Genomic DNA, 18,210 nt, shown 5'->3' with positions numbered 1-18,210 from the left:
AGGGGGGGAACTTTGGGTCTGCCGAGGACTGAGCCGTCCTCGGCGATGTCCATAGGCTATTTGGTCGAGTTTGGGCCATAGCCCTCCTCGGCTTGGGCCTTCGGATTTTCCCCAGGTAGATGGGCCCGACCCGTAAATCGTTTGGGCCCCACACTACTAAATAATAAATAATAATATAAAAAATACTTAACATATATAGACATACCTACATCGATTAACATTTTTTTTTTCATTTATGATTTTTTTGTCAAAATTAAAAAAAAAAACTTTCAAAATCTTAAACCAAATAAAATGCATTTGTAATAATATTTGGTACATTTTTTTAGAGAATGAAGCTATATATTAAATATTCATATTATTTTTCTTTAAAAAAAAAAAGATAATGGGCTTGGGCTAATTTAGGAAATAAACTCTAAAATGGAAAAACCCCACATCAACTTCCTCAATCCACACGTCCCTTAAAATAATATCTTGCTACAATGCTTTAAAAAGTGGGAGAAATAATAAATATTAGCATTTTCATTTTCCATACACTTTTTTTTTTTGTATCTCCGAAATGACAAAAAAAAAGTTAATGTTTTGAAAAGTGAGAAAATAAATAAAAAATTATATTTTAATAAAATAAAGTATAAGATAAAGAATAGATACGAGTATTTTGAAAAATGGTTAATTAAAAAGAAAAGTTTCTTATCCTCAATTATATTTTGAACCTTTGAGGCTAATAATGGCCTTATAACAAGATAATAATTCCAAGAAAAGAAAAATATGTTGGAAATTATTACGGCTTTGGTGGATTTGTTTTGTTTTAAATTTTTTTTTGTTTTTGATAATAGAGTTTGTATCTTTTAATTAAAGAGAAGAAAAAAAATGGTGTTGGGATATTAAAAAGGAGAAGGATTAGAGTGGGGTCCTAGAGAGTAAAAGCATGCAGTATAGTAGTCATAGTCGTGTGGTGTGGACCTCACTCTCTCACTCACTCACTGTCCCTTTTTTCTCTTATGTCCGTCCGATATTTCAGTCTAACGCATACACACACACTGATTCTAAATAAAAACTTCCAACAAGGAAAGAAAAAAAATATAATCAACACAAAACCAACCAAAAAAAAAAAAAACAAAAACAAAGAGACAGAGAAAGAGAGAGAGAGATAGTGAGAGTCGGCGCTTTTTTTCTTTGTTTTCCAAAACAAAATAAATAGCGCACATCTCAAGCAAGCACCACCACCAGACTCAAAAAAAAACCCACATAGAGAGAGTTATATTTATATATTTATATTTACAGAGAAGAGTGAGGAAATCGATCTTTCGAGTAACGGCTACTTTTGCTGTTGTAGTGTGGTAGAAGAGGAAGAAGAAGGGCTGTGGTTTTCTTTTTCTTTTTTTTGTTGTTGTTGAAAATGGATTACAACAATGACAAGTAAATCTCTCTCTCTCTCTCTCTCTGATTGGGTACTGGGTTTGCATGTTTATCGTTTTTCGTGAAATGTGTTTCTGGGTTTGTTCTGAAAAATGAAAATGTACAATCTTATCTGGGTTTATTATCTTCCCCCAAATTTTTATTTTATTTTATTTTTTATTTTGTTGGGAAAATGCATTTTGCTTGACTTTCTTTGATTTTTTAGTCAAAATATTTTTTAAAAAAAAAAAAAAAATTTAATAACTGTTGGGTTTATCTTTGAGGGTATAATGAGAATGAGGATGAGATGTGGGCTCTGATTTAATTGGTGGGTCATTTTTTTTTTCTTTTTTCTTTTGCTTTTTCTTTACTCATTTGTTGGACCTGATTCTGATTTGTGTGTGTTTAGATCCAAGTAGCATACGCATTTGTTTACTGTTAAAAGTATGATTCTTCTGAACGATTCTTCCAATTGTTGTCATTTTACTTTTCTAGTTCTGATTTGTTAGGTGCCCCCATCATGATGCTTGTTTGGGATTTCTCTTTAAGTCCTTGAAATTTGTTTTGTTTGCACCTTAAATAGTAGAAAAATATCAATGTAGATTTCATAGTTAACAACTATTATTATAGGCAATTTGGGTCGTGAGCTCCTTAGATTTCTTTCACATTGACACTGGCATGAATTTAAAACTATTGTGATTTATGCATTTACCTTGTTTAGCTTTAGAAATGTTTATTTATGAACACCGGTTTGCTTTCCTCTTTGCGTGAAATGGTAGTAGTGAGTCTTGGAATTGGCATAGGGAGGATTACTGTCTCCAAAAGGATCCCAATAGTGGTAAGTTCTTATTCTGTTTCATAATTTGCTTGTTGGTTTGTATACTCGAAATCGGGATGTTTGAATTGGTTTGATTGTTTTGAGCAGACATATCTGAATGCCTATGGAATGGAGTGCCTCAGAACGAAGAAGATCTTTCCTACATGCTTGATGAAACAACCCCCATCAAGGCTTGCGGGGATTTGGCTTACCATGTTTCTCATAGTGGTATCTTTTTCCCCTCATCTTTTGTTTGTTCCCATTATCTTGTGACATAATCTCACTTGTATGTCCAATTCAGTGGATGGTGCCTTTTTCTTTATTTTAATAATTTGATAGTTTTGTTTTCAGAGAATATGACCAAGGAACCAGAAGAATGTAGAGAGACTTCTTCACAAGTAAAGAGGCGCCGGATGCTACAATTCAACAGTCAAGCTGTGGATCCTTCCCATGAAGAGAAGTCATCTGCATTCCTAAAATCAATTGAGTGCGGGGTAACTCTTGACTTGTCTTAATTGTCAAATGAAAATAATTTCACATGGTTCACTTGCTATATTTGAAATCTGTTTTGAATTTGTGATGTGGAAAAGAAAAAGATATTTCAAGCTCTGGGGCAGAAATTTGATGTGCAATAGATAACATATTAGAACTGCTTGATAAATATCTGCATATTTCTATTTTAGTAGAACCTTTTATATTGTTAATTAGGAAAAAGACTGTTATCCACATAATGTGATATTCATTTAGGCTGTAACTCATTTGTAGTAATTATGTAGTATGACTGTGTGTTAATTATCTAATTTGTTAAACCAAGATTTAATGGGTTTGTTTTTTTTTTTTTCCTATAGGAATTTTGAGTTTGGTATTTTTGTGACCAATATAGCTGTTGGAATAAAAACTAGTCCAATACCACTGTCATGGCTCTCAAATTACACTAACATTACTTCACATTTGCTGAAGATATTATCTGAATATCATCATCATCATCATCATTGTTGTTGTTGTTGTAATCATTTGTTCTATTCTATGTTTAGGAGAGGGAGGATTCAATTGAAGAGATTTTCCCTGAAACATCATATTGGGTTTCTGGGCCTCCAGGTTCATCTCTTGGAATATTCTTCTCTTATGATTATGTACTATAATTTATTATTCCTAGTTTCTAATCACAATGCAATATATCTTAGGAAATGCATCTGCTTCTGCTTATGAGAGCCTGGATCACTCATCTGAAGAGTGGCTTGCAGAATGCTTTAATGATACTGAGATGAATTTCAGCCCTGATGATATGTATGCTTCTCTGGACTTAAGCTTTTTAGTGTGACCACTAATTTTGTCAATCTGATTCCTTTATTATGTGAGATTCAGGAATTTCTCTGGGGCATCTGATATCCAGTTCGATATTGGTGGTATGCGGGGTTGTTTGTGCCTTGAATATTATGTACCATTGTTTCTTTGTTATCTTCTTTCTATTTTTCCTCTGTGCACCATTATTTATATTATTGAATTTGTTTTCTCTTGTAGATTTGTGTGACTTCCCACAAGAGTATGAAGCTAATGCAGTCCAACAACAAGTTTCTCGAACCCCGCAAAAAATTATTTTTAAAGGTCTTTCTCTGTTCCCATGTTTTCTTGTTGCTTATATTTATTGTTCTCAAAAGATCAATGGATCCTCTTACAACAGTTATGAAACCCTAAGCCAGAAATAGGAAAAAAAAAACAAACAAACAAACTAAGGTTACAAGAGATTTTAAACATGTGTGCTCTTCAAGTTGATGTCCTTAAGCTTGAGGTTACAACATTCTGAGGTGCAGCAAGATTATTATGCCTGGTGTCAATATAGATATATACAATAAATAATAAAATAAAACTAACTGGTTTTGGATCTCTGTTTTGCCTGCATAGGTAGGAAGTCTTACATACGGACTCCAACTAAGTTGGCTGCTTCTGTGGCCTATCCATTTGCCTTCATTAAACCCAGTGGGGCTCATGGAGATGTAACTCTGAAGGAGATAAACCAGCGGATTCTCACTCCACCTCCTTCAAAATCAAAGAAAGGTAATGAAGATCCTGCTGCTTCTTACCCTACTTCAGCTTTCTCTGGGAAGCCTGTAGTTGGAAAAACAAAAATCCGCACTGAAGGAGGAAAAGGCAGCATCACAATTATGAGAACCAAAGGCTGAATGCGTAGATAAGTGTTGTTTTGGATGCAACTTTTATTGGTCCTACCATCTTGCCTCATTATTAACTGGGGTTGGATTTTGCTGTAATATTCCAGGGCCAATAAAGTATAGAAGTTGATACTGAATTTTTTTGTTGGACTAGTTCTTGGAAGTCATAAATTATTTCATCGAAGTGTTTGTCTCCAAGTGGTATTTTAGGTGTCAAATAGCTGTTGTTTCTACAATGAGAATCTTGATATCTAATTAAATCCTCTTGTTAATGATTCCCAAGAACAATGTTACATCATCTGAATTTCATATAATGCAGGAAACTTAATTACTGGAATTTATACCTAGGCTGTGTATTTTAGATGAAATGCAAGGCACAAAACTTTTGTCTTAAATATGCATCGACTGCAGACAGATTCTGAGTTTGTAGCAGCTTTAACTATATTTTTGAATTTGTTTTTGTTTATGTTACAAACTGATATGCTGAGTGTGTTTTAACAGTTATAAACATGATAATTTTCTCCTTGTACGCTTCCTTTACCTGTGAGATTAATCATCTAAGTATATTACAGAGATGTATATATTTATATCTTTAGGATTATCCATCTGTATGTGTACAATTCAGTTATCTTGTTGTCATTTATTCCCCTTCTAAAATGATAGAACTAGTCCCAATATTACTACAAACTCACATGTTCTATAAATTTGATCTTAGGACCTCTCCCGAGTGTATATCAAAGTGCTGTTTGATCTACATTTGATGATCTGCATTTAGATTATGACTTAGCATCTATGGTTTTATTATGTTACCTTCATCTCTCCCTCTATAGGAGGGAGGGGAAAGTCTTCATGGACGTGTGTTTACTATTTTTTGTTGTTGTAATAATGTAGTAATTTAGAAGTTGCTTCTTTTGATTTGTTTATGTGGGTGCCCATTTTAGACTTGGACTTGGAGGACCAAATGTGCATAAAATATGGCAATCATGCCCGGCGTGCTTGCTCGCTGTGGCAGGCTTTAAGGGAAAGAAGAACAAAATAAAATGAAAGGAAGAAAAAGACTGCTCAAAGGCCTTTATTTTTTGTCAAGTTCACATGCTTTCGTCTTTCTATGCCTAATGCCTTAAAAGGTTTTAGAACATAGAGGCTGGTTTTGGCATGATGACATTTTATGTCACTTATGTTTTCAATGCTATGGGGTAGTGCGTTTGTATTATGTCCCAAAAGCTATGTCCATGTGGGGTACGAAATACAAATAAGCTAAGCCAAGGAAACTGCAATGTTCCAACCTTTCATCCAAATAAATTAAAAAAAGGAAAGTGCAATGTGTGGTACTGCTTTGGAGTAAATGTTGGGTAAGTAAATTTACTTTACTTAACTCTATTAAAATAAAGACAAAGATCGATAAGCCTTGTTTGATAGGATTATAGTCAATTTACGCATGGAGCATTAATCAAGAACGTGTTCAACAGTGATTGCAATCGATCTTTGGTTTAGGTAAAATATAATGATATTATGTTTTTTTTAAAGAAGAATATTGATGAAGCCGAAAATAGTATCACCAGTGAGTCACACGTTCCTCGTACGATCAAACGGCACCTGCACAACGAAAAGGAAGAACCTAGCAGAGAGTACCGGTGTGGTACCGGCCAAACACCCTCCGAAGGTTAAGTTAGAACTATTCTCACTGCTCTAGAGTGCTAGAGAGGGTAAATTATGCGTACCTCAGTTTGTGAGGATGCTTGGGCTTTTATACTAGTAGGAGGTTGACCTCTTTACCTTGGAGTAGAAGTCCTTTCCTTATAGGAGTCCTTTTGAGCGTATTTTACGGGATCTTTTCCTTATGGGGATTCTTTAAATATTATCTAGCGTGGGAAGCAAGTAAACTTGTGCCCGGTCCGTTAGCCTCAATTTACCTCCGTCACCTTTATTATACCGTCAGCATTTGAGCCGTCAACCACGGAGTCAGCTGATCTTATGACCGTTAGCATAAGCACCGTCTGCTACGCCCAAAAGAAAAATTATCAAACCGTCGGCTTTATGTCCGTGTGGTTTAAGCTCTCCTTTTATCCTCATCAGTTGCCCCCTACTCTACATGTTCGACGAGTAAGACCGTCAGTATGTGGAGTTAGAAAATGATTAGAGAAAAATCAAATATGAACGACTCCTCGATCTTCGAGCTATTAAATGCAAGGTCACGTGGCATTCAGTCGTTGGCCTCGTTTCTGGGCGCGGGCGTCGCCTCGCCTTCCGTGCGTTTTTCCTCTTGTATAAATACCACCCCCCTTGACTCATTTCATCATTTTAACCTCGCTGGTTTTTCAAGAGAGAATCCGTCACCCTTACTTTCAATTTGATCCGTCAGCTGCTATCAACACCGTCACTTTCAAGGTCGTTCCATCCGTTCAAGATCTGCTTCACCTGTAAGTTCCTCTTTCCTTTTCTTCGCTTTTTTTTTTTTCCTTTTTATTTTTGCCTGAAAAAACAAAGTCAGTCTAGGAACTTAGAGCATATCCGTCACTTGTAGGTAGTCAGATGTCGAGTGACGCGTCGAGTGACCAGTTGTCAGTCCGCGATGGAGCGGGCTACGACGAATTCTTTGGCTCAGGTCAAGAGTCCGACGGCTTTTCTGAATCGTCAGGAAAGGAAACGTCAGCCCAGTCCCTTAGTATTGATGTAGAAGGCCAAGTTGAGGAAGTGAGGGATAAAATGTTAAGTGAGGTTGAGGTCGAGAGGAGAGACGAGGAAATTTGTGTTGACGGGAACGGGGATGAAGGCGACGAGGAGTCGGATAGTGACGGGAGTAGGGACGAGGGTAACGAGGTTAGTAGTGACGGAAATGAGGATGAAGGTGACGACGAGTCCTGTGATGGAACTTCAGGGAGTTCTGGAGGTAACCGTCCCTTCATCCTCCCGGAGGAGTGGGCCGTCAATAAATTCCTTCCAAAGATGAGCAACAGAGTTTTTAACGAGTTGCGTACCCGTTTCCAAATCCCAGACCACATTCCTATCCGTCTCCCTAGAAAAAATGAGAAGTGTTATACAGGGAGGACTGCTGATGTGGGGATGTACGATGCCATGTTTGCTGCTGGCCTTAGATTACCACTGACGGCTTTACACCGTCAGCTAGCGGATTTCTTGGGATTGTCCGTCAGCCAAATTGCTCCGAATGCCTGGAGGATTTTTATTGGTTCTGAGATCCTTTGGGGTCGCTTGAGTGGGGGGAACCGTCAGCTTTCGCTGGACGAGTTCTTTTATTGCTACAGACCCCAGCATAAAGTATCTGCCAAGGGGACCTACCATTTTGCTCCACGTGAGAAGAGCTTAAGATTAGTGTTTGATATGCCAGACTCCAATAGAAATTGGAAAAATAGATTTTTCTTCGTTAAAGGGACGGACTGGGTGTGCCGTCCAGGTGAGTGGGATACACTGCCCGGCGGTTATTTTGATAACACTTGGGCCTATATTAGGGAGTCAGGTTGCCCCCTTGTCTTTCTTCTTACCGTCTCTTTTCATTTATCAGGGAGTTTTCTTAAGACCGTCTCCTTTAACACCCTTTGCTCCCTTTTATTCCAGCTAGCGCTCGTCCGGAGATATCTGACGAACAAAGGGAATTTATCCGTCGGATACTTGGCATACCGCTTGAGCAACGGAAGTGTAGGGACTTGATCACCCTAGACACTCTCCATTTGTATTGTGGGGGTCCAGAGCCGACGGTTGAAGCTCGGAAGTTGGAAGAATTTTCTCGTAAACGTAAGTCGAAGCCTTACATGACCCGTCGGTTTATTTCTTTCGTCGGCTATTACTGATCCGTCAATTTATTTTGTGTAGAGATGGAAGCTGCGAGGCAAAGGGTGAGGGCCGCTGCAGCCCGTAAGAAGGAGGAGGAGAAAGCTAAGGGAAAAGAAGGAGCGTCAACCCCTCATTCCTCTTTGAAGAGTTCAGTTAAGAGGAAGGCTGACGGAAAGGACGATCCTCCTTCTAAGAAGGTAGCCGTCAGTGCAGGGGATGGGCCTACCATGAAGTCGCCTCCCAAGTCCGGTCACGGTGCTGGGAAAGGAGTGATGACCTCTTCCGGTCCCGTCACTGAGGGACCCCGTTGCTTGCTGACCCACAAGGATTATGCTGTTGAGGGGGTAGAATCCCTCATAAAACAGACGGATCTGGACCCTTGTGCTCAGCTAGGGACGGAAGATTTGGGCGCGTCAGCTTTCTTTGACATAGCACGGGTATGCTTTTTACTTCGATTAATTTAATGTTTACCTTGCTTTATGGCTGACGGTTGTTCTTCATTCAGGCCTTGGTTCGTGTAAAGGCACTTCAAGATCGGTGCATGGCCAAAGAAGGCGTCGTTTCTCGGGTTAGGAGGCTTAACGCCAATCTGATGGATCAGCAAGCGCAATATAAGGAGGCCGTCCGTCTCTTAAACACAGAGCTGAAGGATGTAAAGGAGAAGTTGGGAGAGGCTGAGGGTCAGCAAAAGAAGCTTGAAGAGGAGATTCCATCCTTACGTGCACAAGTAGAGACGGCTGGGGCTGACGCGGTCGAAAAATTCAAGACAACCCAGTCTTTTATTGATTCCTGCGCTGATTATTATGGCACTGGTTTCGACGATTGTCTGAAACAGGTGGCGTCAGCCTATCCAGAGTTGGATCTATCCGGAATTACCATGGATGCTTCCGTGCCGATGACTCCTGCTCGTGAAACTGTTGCTGACAAAGGTGACGGACCCCTTAATTTGGACTCCTTGCTTAATGACGTCGGAGTTATTTTGGCCCAGCCAGCCGTCACTATCCCTGCCGAGTCTTCAGATGCGGCACAAATTGCCAAGGATAGAGCTGACGGGGTCTCCAAGGATGCTCCTGCCACTTAACCCTAGCCTTTCTATTGTAATTTTTGAACAATGTTTTTAAATGCCCTTTTGTTTATTGGGCTCTTTTACTTGTAACTCTATCTGCCCCTTTTCATGGCACTTGTATCCGTTGCTTTTGAACATGTATACTGATTCTAATTTCTTATGGTCCTATTTATTTGATGAGATTGTTACTTTTTGATTTTTTAGCCCCCCTTTTTTGTCATTTCTATGGGTTTTTTAGAACCATGTTTGTAAGTAGGGTCTTACTTTTTTGTTAGACCGTCATCTATTGGACCGTCTGCCTTATAGGTCCGTTAGTTCTAGGACCTGGTCCATATAATGATATTTTCATCTATTGGATCGTTGACTTTTTTGGACCGTCGTTTTCTTGGCCTCAGCCTTGACGTTTTTGACCGTCAGCTTTTTAGCCTTGGCGTATTTAACACTTTCATTAATCCTTAGTTTTTAGGACCTCGTCCATTTGATGATTGTTTCATCTTTTGGACCGTCGGCTTTTTAGATTTCCCGGACCGTCGGCCTTAGCCTTGACGTCTCTGACATCTTTTTTGGCCCGTCAGCTTTTTTAGCTTTGGTGTATTTAACACCTTCATTAGTCCTTAGTTTTTAGGACTTCGTCCATACGATGATTGTTTCATCTTTTGGACCGTCGGTCTTAGCTTTGATGTCTTTGACATCTTTTTGGTCCGTATGTTATGGACTTAGCGGTTTTGGCCGCGAACCTAGTAGACCGTAGAAGAAATACACTTCAGTAATTTCTGAAAAACTCCTCTTATTGTCATGCATTCAAATGAAAGTAATTAAAACCAAATCCTGCCCCTTGGGCTAAAAAGAAGAATTGTTGCAAAAGATTAAAGTAAATGATAGTTTTGAGGAGTGAGACTAAAGTTTTGTAAAATAAGAAAAATTGAACTTCGTGCTGCCGCTCCTACTGGTAGTATTTTCGTAGGTGCTCGGTGTTCCACGGGTGCGGCAGTTTCTTTCCTTCCAATGTCTCAAGATGGTATGTGCCTTTCCTTTGCCACGACGTGACTCTGTAGGGTCCTTCCCAATTGGGGCCGAGTTTCCCTTGGGTAGGGTCTCTAGCGGCGCCCATGACCTTTCTAAGAACAAGGTCTCCAACCTGGAAGTCCCTGTGTCGAACCCGGGAGTTGTAATGTTTAGCCATACGGTCCTGGTACCGAGCGAGCCTTTGTTCTGCTATTGCCCTGATTTCGTCTATTAGGTCCAGCTGTAGTCGCATAGCCTCATCATTTTTGTTTTCGTCGTGGTTGTGCACCCTGTAGCTTGTGAGCCCAACTTCTGCTGGAATGACCGCTTCTCCTCCATACGTCAGTCGGAATGGTGTTTCTCCTGTGGGTGTCCTTGCTGTCGTCCTGTAAGCCCATAATATGCTTGGCAATTCATCGGGCCATATACCCTTTGCCCCCTCGAGCCGAGTCTTGATAATTTTGAGCAAGGATCGGTTCGTTACTTCGACTTGGCCATTAGCCTGAGGGTGGGCGGGGGAGGAATAGTGGTTCTTTATTCCTAGTTGTGAGCAGAAATCTCGAAAGGGGTCGTTGTCGAATTGCCGTCCGTTGTCCGAGACGAAGACTCTAGGGATTCCAAACCTGCATATGATACATCTCCAAACAAAGCTTCGTACGTTTTTCTCCGTGATTGTGGCCAATGCTTCAGCTTCCACCCATTTTGTGAAATAGTCGATCCCCACCACCAGGAACTTTAGCTGTCGTGCTGCTGTAGGGAAGGGTCCCATGATATCTAAGCCCCATTGTGCGAACGGCCATGGGGCCGTCATTGGGGTCAGCTCTTCGGTTGGTTGCCTAATAATGTTGCTGAACCTTTGGCACTTGTCGCAGGCCCTGACGTAGGCTTCGGCGTCCTTCTGCATGGTGGGCCAATAGTACCCTGCCCGCACAAGCTTGTGTATCAACGATCTGGACCCTGAGTGATTTCCGCAGATTCCTTCATGTACCTCTTTCATGACGTAGTCAGCTTCTTCCATATCCAAGCATCTTAAATATGGTCGGGAGAAACCTCTTTTGTAAAGGACGTCTTTTATCAGGACGAACCTTGCTGCCTGGACCTTGAGTCTCCTTGCGGCTTCTTTCCCGTCTGGTAAGACCCCGTTTTTCAAGTATGAAATTAACGGCGTCGCCCAGCTTCTGTCGGGGCATATTTCCTGCATGTTGCTGAGGTTTATTAGCGGAGAAAGCTGTATGAAGGAGAGTACATTACCAGGGATGACCATTTGTTCTGCTGAGGCGGCTTTCGCGAGGCGGTCGGCTCGCTCGTTTTCTTCTCTAGGAATTTGGACAACTTTAGCTTCTAGGTCATCCACTCTCGCCTTTACTTCACCAAGGTACTTCTTCATCTTTTCGCCCTTGCACTCATAGTCTCCATTTATTTGGTTAGTGATGACCTGTGAATCGCAATAGATGACTACCCTCGTGGCTCCTGCCGCTTTAGCAAGGTCGAGCCCTGCTATCAGAGCCTCATACTCTGTTTCATTGTTAGTGGCAGGGAAATCAAGACGGACCATACATTCAATGGTGTCTCCTTCGGGCGATAATAGCACAATGCCGGCCCCTGCGGCTTGTCTGTTAGATGACCCGTCCGTATATATGCTCCATTGAGGGGATTCTGCTGCCCCCTTGTCTTCATCATGAGTGAACTCAGCTATAAAGTCGGCGACGACCTGTCCTTTGATGGCAGTCCGTGGGCGGTATTGAATATCAAATTCGCTCAGTTCTATGGCCCATAATGCCAATCGTCCCGCGGCCTCGGGACTGCTCATTGCTCTCCTTAAAGGCTTGTCAGTCAGGACGTTCACCGTATGGGCCTGGAAGTACGGCTTGAGTTTGCGGGCTGCCGTAACCAATGCAAAGGCAAGTTTTTCCATGGGCGGGTATCTTTCTTCGGCCCCATGAAGCGCTCGGCTTGCGTAGTACACGGGCTTTTGCACTTTCTCTTCTTCTCTGATCAAGGCTGCGCTAACCGCCGCGGGGGAGACGGCTAGATAGAGAAAAAGCTCCTCTCCTGGCTGCGACGGGCTTAGTAATGGTGGGGAGGAAAGGTAAGCCTTCAGTTTTTCGAACGCTTACTGGCATTCGTCAGTCCACTCGAAGGATTTCTTCAATGTTCGGAAGAAGGGTAAACACTTGTCCGTAGCCCTTGACACGAACCTGTTTAGTGCCGCTATCTTTCCGTTGAGGCTTTGTACCTCCTTCACGTTTCTTGGTGGTGCCATATCCAAGATGGCCTGGATCTTGTCCGGATTTGCTTCAATGCCCCTCTGAGACACCATGAATCCTAAGAATTTTCCTGCCGTTACTCCAAAGGTACACTTTCCTGGATTGAGCTTCATATTGTAGGAGCGAAGTGTGTCGAACGTTTCTTTGAGATCTCCTAGATGATCTTCCTCCCTTCGGCCTTTCACCAACATGTCGTCCACATAGACTTGGACATTCCTCCCAATCTGCTGCGCGAACATTTTGTTCATGAGTCTCTGGTACGTTGCGCCTGCGTTTTTTAGGCCGAAGGGCATCACCTTGTAACAGAAGAGGCCTTGGCTGGTTACGAACGACGTTTTCTCTTGGTCGGCTTCATGCATTCGGATTTGGTTGTACCCCGAGAAAGCGTCCATAAAGCTCAGCAGCTGGTGTTGAGCCGTGGAGTCTACTAGGATATCGACCCTCGGGAGGGGGTAGCTATCCTTGGGGCAGGCCTTATTGAGATCTGTGAAGTCCACGCACATCCGCCATTTCCCGCTTGCCTTCTTGACCATCACCACATTTGCTAACCTGTCGGGATAGTATACTTCTCTAATAAAACTTGCTTCCCGTAACTTTCTGACTTCTTCTGCTATGGCTCGGTCTCGCTCGGGGGCAAACACTCTCTTCTTCTGTCTGATAGGTGGAAAGGCGGGCGATACGTTCAACCTATGCACCATGACTGAAGGATCTATTCCCGGCATATCTTCATGATCCCACGCGAATACGTCCTGATTGCGTCTGAGGAAGGTTATGAGCTCCTGACGGATCGTGGTGTCAGCGAGCGTCCCAATTTTGGTCGTTCGACTAGGATCGGAATTGTCAAGGGATATCTCTTCCAACTTCTCGACCGGCTCTGTTACCGTCCGGCGCTCTTCTATGCTTAAAGCCTGAACCTGATCCTCCATTTCCATCATGGCTATGTAGCATTCGCGTGCGGCCATTTGACTCCCGCGCAGCTCGCCTACTCCGTAATCAGTCGGGAACTTGATCATTAGGTGATAGGTGGAAGTTACTGCCTTCCATGAGTTGAGCGTAGGTCGCCCGAGGATAGCGTTGTAGGCTGATGAGCAATCGACCACCAAGAATGTCACGTCCCTGGCTATTTGCTGAGGGTAATCGCCTACAGTGACGGATAATGTGACTGCGCCTAATGGGAATACCCGGCTCCCGCCGAAGCCAACAAGCGGGGCGTTGGTTGGGATCAACCGCTCTCTGTCGATCCTCATCTGCTGGAACGCTGTATAGTATAGAATATCCGCTGAGCTGCCATTGTCGACCAGCACCCGGTGCATGTTGTAGTCCCCCACACGCAGGCTGACGACGAGCGCATCGTCATGTGGATGACGAAGGCGTCGCGCGTCTTCCTCTGAGAATCCGATTATGGGACCTTCTCTCCGTGCTATCTTCGGCACGACTCCCGTCAGCTGAACATTTTGTACCATCCGAAGATAGGTCTTGCGGGCTTTCTTGGATGACCCGGCGGCAGCCGTTCCTCCTACGATCATCCTGATATCCCCGATCGGAGGCCTCGGTCGCTCATTGTCCCGTCGGGGGTGCTGGTCTTGTGCGGGGGGATCCGCTCTCTCCTTGCTAACGAATCTCTGCAGCTTCCCTTGTCTGATAAGGGCCTCAATCTGCTGCTTGAGGTCATAGCAATCAGCCGTGTCGTGGCCGTGGTCGCGGTGGAAACGGCAATACTTATCCCTGGAACGTTTGTTGGGGTCGCTCTTCAGTTTTCCTGGGAACGTCAGAGCCTCTTCGTCCTTGATTTGCATAAGGACTTGATCCACCGGGGCTGTTAGCGAAGTGAAGCTCGTGAACCTTCCCCCCATTGGTCTAGGGCGTCTTTCTTCCCTCCGGTCTCCTGTTCTTGTCTTCTTGCGGCCTTGGTCCTGCCGATTGTCTTCCTGTCGTTCTCTTTTCCTGGGCTTCTCTTCCCGAGCTAATAGGGCATCTTCAGCGTTCATATACTTCGTGGCGCGGTAAAGAACTTCCGACATGGTCTTAGGGTCGTTTTTGTATAGGGAAAACAAAAACTTTCCCTTCTTCAAGCCATTCGTGAATGCCGCAACAAGGATCTTATCGTCGGCTTCGTCGACTGAGAGTGCCTCTTTGTTGAAGCGGGAGATGTAAGCCCTTAGAGTTTCATCTTCTCGCTGTTTCATGCTCATCAAGCACGCTGTAGACTTCTTGTATCGATGGCCTCCAATGAAGTGTGTGGTAAACTGAGCGCTGAGCTCTTTGAAGGTGCCGATGGAGTTTGGTGCCAGTCGGCTGAACCAAATTCTCGCTGCGCCCTTCAGTGTTGTAGGGAAGGCCCTACACATGATGGCGTCCGCTACTCCTTGAAGGTGCATTAGGGTCTTGAAGGTCTCCAGGTGGTCCAGCGGGTCCTTGACCCCGTCATAACTGTCTATTTGTGGCATGCGGAATTTGCTTGGTAAAGGGTAGGAGTTGACGGTGGCGGTGAACGGCGAGTCAGTTCGGTTGACAAGGTCGTCCAGGTCGCTTGATACTCGTCCCTTGAGAGCATTCATCATAACCTCCATTTGTTCCTTCATGGCCTGCATCTCCGCGATAACAAGTGGCGGAGCAATCTCTGCGAGGGAGGGGATGCTCGTGTTCTGCCGTTCTGGTTTGCTCGGGGCGTTGCTGGCCTGGGGGCCTTCCTGATTTCTCCTGTCGGCGCTAGTTCCCTCTTGCTCTGCTCCTTGGTTGTTGGGGGCTGCATTCTTCTGTCTCAGTTGCTCTTCTAGGTCGTGATTTTGTTTGGTGAGGCGCTCTACGGCAGCGGCGAGTGTCCTCACCTGTCTTTCAAGAGCAGTCGTAGGGGCTTCTTCTTCTTGAGCGTCGTTGGTTGTCGCCATTGAGCGAGTGAGTACCATGTAACTCTTTTGTCTAGGAAGCGAGAACGTGCTACGTTTCCCACAGACGGCGCCAACTGATGAAGCCGAAAATAGTATCACCAGTGAGTCACACGTTCCTCGTACGATCAAACGGCACCTGCACAACGAAAAGGAAGAACCTAGCAGAGAGTACCGGTGTGGTACCGGCCAAACACCCTCCGAAGGTTAAGTTAGAACTATTCTCACTGCTCTAGAGTGCTAGAGAGGGTAAATTATGCGTACCTCAGTTTGTGAGGATGCTTGGGCTTTTATACTAGTAGGAGGTTGACCTCTTTACCTTGGAGTAGAAGTCCTTTCCTTATAGGAGTCCTTTTGAGCGTATTTTACGGGATCTTTTCCTTATGGGGATTCTTTAAATATTATCTAGCGTGGGAAGCAAGTAAACTTGTGCCCGGTCCGTCAGCCTCAATTTACCTCCGTCACCTTTATTATACCGTCAGCATTTGAGCCGTCAACCACGGAGTCAGCTGATCCTATGACCGTTAGCATAAGCACCGTCTGCTACGCCCAAAAGAAAAATTATCAAACCGTCGGCTTTATGTCCGTGTGGTTTAAGCTCTCCTTTTATCCTCATCAAATATACTTATTATGTTGATCTTACTTATTAGTCAAAAGAAATGGAATGATTTATTGTGTTAAGACGGGCTAACCCATTTTTCATTGGTCAAAAAAAAAAAAAAAAAGTGATTTCTTGATTCCATATGTATTTAGATTACATTTTGTCAATAAGTAGGATGTGATAGTCATGGTTTAATTTTGGTAGAATATATTTATTGAATCATTTGTTATAAGATCATTTTGCATTTCTCATATCCTGCATCATTTAGGAACATGTCAGGTTTATAAGATTCCGATGTTTAATAAAATGATTTAGATCATGATGTGAAATTTATGTCATGATAGACTAAGACTTTGGTATGACCAATGTTGTGAGCAATTAATTTTTTTTTTTTGGGGGGGGGGGGGGGGGTGGTGGTGGTGTGAGCAATTAATTTCATTTGGCAACATATGATTGAATTTTGTTTCAATCAAGATTTTATGAAGTTTCATATATAGAAGTATGTTTCTCATGCGAAATATCTAAAAATCAGATTCAGATCCTCTAGATTTTTTAGGGTACTCTATAAGTAAATTTCTTTAAATCCTAACCACTCTTTTATAATTTGAGGGTCTAGATTCTGTCTTCTAGTATTCTATTGACAATACTCTTAAAATAATAAAATAATGTTGCAAACGAAACAATTAGTATTGTTAGTAGAATGCTGACATGGCTAAATCTACTCTACAAGTAGATTTCTTTAAATCCTAACCACTCCACTCTTTTATAATTTGAGGGTCTAGATTCTGTCTTCTCAGTATTCTATTAACAATACTCTTAAAATAATAAAATAATGTGGCAAATGAAACAATTAGTATTGTTAGTAGAATGCTGACATGGCTGAATCTAGATCCTTAAATCATAAAAGAATGGCTAGGATTTAAAGAAGTTTACTAGCGGAGTACCCTAGGAAATCTAGAGGATCTGAATCCCTAAAAATCTAGCATATTGTCATTTAACTTCAAGCATGTGAAATATATAAATCTCATCACACTCCTAGGTATCCTTATGATTGAAGAATGCAGTAACCCCAAATTATGATTAATGAAAATTATTAACCTTTAAAAAGAGAAAAAAAAAAAAAAAAAAAGCCTCTAAGTACGTTCGTTTCAATCATTGAAAAACCTGGGGCTATGATGAGATCGCACAATAAAATTTACACCCACATAATATACATTGAAAAAGAAGATTCTGTAACTCAATATTCCTCACCACACGGAGTACCACAATGTTGTTGGTTAAGAATTTCCGTGCGATCAAGGCTCCATCATTTAGGATAAAATTTGTGATGCATTAACAAACTTGAAATAGTTTTTAGTAATTTTTGGGTCTCTTTCAAGGAAACTGTGCTTATAAACCGAGCCAAATCCATCTTTTTCCAAGCTTGTTAATTACTAAAAACTAATCTATCTTGTCTCTAAAATGATCTAAAAAGTTTGGATTTGGCAATTGGCCTGCGGTTGAGCTTTGCGACGATGATGAGTTTCTTGTTCTAGCCACTTGTGATGTGATTTGTTAGTTGGTTTCCATCTAAGTTCTCTTATTAATGTATTTTTTTTTCTCTAATTTGTGAAATTTACTCTGAATGCTTTAGGGACTATATTTGTTAAGTGGTAATTTGAATTCAAAACTTTGTGAATTTGGTGAATGTGTAGATGGTCTTATGTGTATGATGACAAACTAGGCTTTAGGTACGCCATTGCTTTATTGGTTTTGTAGGAAGTGCTTACAGGTCCTGAGGGCATATTCAGTGCAAAAGAGAATTGGAAATCAGCTTCTTGGATTACACTAGCAGGAATCAGTTGTGATAACTTATGTTCATTACTTTTGACTTTTATGTTATGGTTGATAATGTCGTGGGCATCATTTTAGCTGCTAAATTCAATTGGGTCTTCAATTATTTTTATTTTCAATTGTTTAGAAAATTTGGTATCGGCAATTTGGCACATAATATAAATTAGAATATAGTGGTGGAAGGGTTCTGCAAGTGTTTGTCACAATTGGACATTAATATAATGGTGAACATTTTTTTTTTTTTTGCATGCTTTCTAAGATAATTAACTTTACTCCATCTCCTGTATAAAACCTTGACATTGAAGGACTTCTAGCCTTCTAGGAATATCTATTTGAACGTAAAAATGTTGACTTGGTGTAGTTGTTGAGGGTTTGAATGATCTG

The 18,210-nt window shown here is 41.9% G+C and overlaps 2 protein-coding genes across 3 annotated transcripts; both read left to right on the top strand.

Annotated features, from left to right (window-relative positions):
- Window positions 1-1,121: 1,121 nt before the first annotated feature.
- Window positions 1,122-4,717, top strand: LOC115993086 (protein XRI1-like). 2 transcript variants are annotated; one of them, XM_031117368.1, is made up of 9 exons: window positions 1,122-1,416; window positions 2,178-2,233; window positions 2,321-2,440; window positions 2,564-2,706; window positions 3,247-3,310; window positions 3,397-3,499; window positions 3,578-3,618; window positions 3,734-3,817; window positions 4,115-4,717. In XM_031117368.1, the coding sequence occupies exons 1-9, from the start codon at window positions 1,397-1,399 to the stop codon at window positions 4,390-4,392; spliced, it is 909 nt and encodes a 302-aa protein (XP_030973228.1). In that variant the 5' UTR covers window positions 1,122-1,396; the 3' UTR covers window positions 4,393-4,717. The 2 variants fall into 2 exon arrangements, with proteins under 2 accessions (XP_030973228.1, XP_030973227.1); XM_031117367.1 differs by having other exon boundaries at window positions 2,175-2,233.
- A 2,007-nt stretch (window positions 4,718-6,724) lies between these two features.
- LOC115990788 lies at window positions 6,725-9,250 on the top strand. The gene is made up of 4 exons (XM_031114578.1): window positions 6,725-6,800; window positions 7,954-8,130; window positions 8,209-8,606; window positions 8,675-9,250. Exons 3-4 carry the CDS (start codon window positions 8,211-8,213, stop codon window positions 9,248-9,250), a joined length of 972 nt encoding a protein of 323 aa, XP_030970438.1. The 5' UTR covers window positions 6,725-6,800; window positions 7,954-8,130; window positions 8,209-8,210.
- Window positions 9,251-18,210: the final 8,960 nt, after the last annotated feature.

Source organism: Quercus lobata, chromosome 5 (genome assembly GCF_001633185.2).
Source record: "Quercus lobata isolate SW786 chromosome 5, ValleyOak3.0 Primary Assembly, whole genome shotgun sequence".
Lineage (NCBI taxonomy): Eukaryota > Viridiplantae > Streptophyta > Magnoliopsida > Fagales > Fagaceae > Quercus > Quercus lobata.
The sequence above is the reverse complement of the archived record's forward strand: the minus strand, read 5'-3'. Positions and strand labels throughout refer to the sequence as shown.

What these genes read in the sequence shown, in the direction of transcription:
- LOC115990788 (XM_031114578.1), top strand. Translation starts at nt 8,211, where the DNA reads ATGGAAGCTGCGAGGCAAAGGGTGAGGGCCGCTGCAGCCCGTAAGAAG. An exon ending in CTTTCTTTGACATAGCACGG is followed by an intron (nt 8,607 to 8,674) that starts GTATGCTTTTTA and finishes TTCTTCATTCAG; the next exon opens with GCCTTGGTTCGTGTAAAGGC.
- LOC115993086 (XM_031117367.1), top strand. Translation starts at nt 1,397, where the DNA reads ATGGATTACAACAATGACAA. An exon ending in CCAAAAGGATCCCAATAGTG is followed by an intron (nt 2,234 to 2,320) that starts GTAAGTTCTTAT and finishes TGTTTTGAGCAG; the next exon opens with ACATATCTGAATGCCTATGG. An exon ending in TTACCATGTTTCTCATAGTG is followed by an intron (nt 2,441 to 2,563) that starts GTATCTTTTTCC and finishes TTTTGTTTTCAG; the next exon opens with AGAATATGACCAAGGAACCA.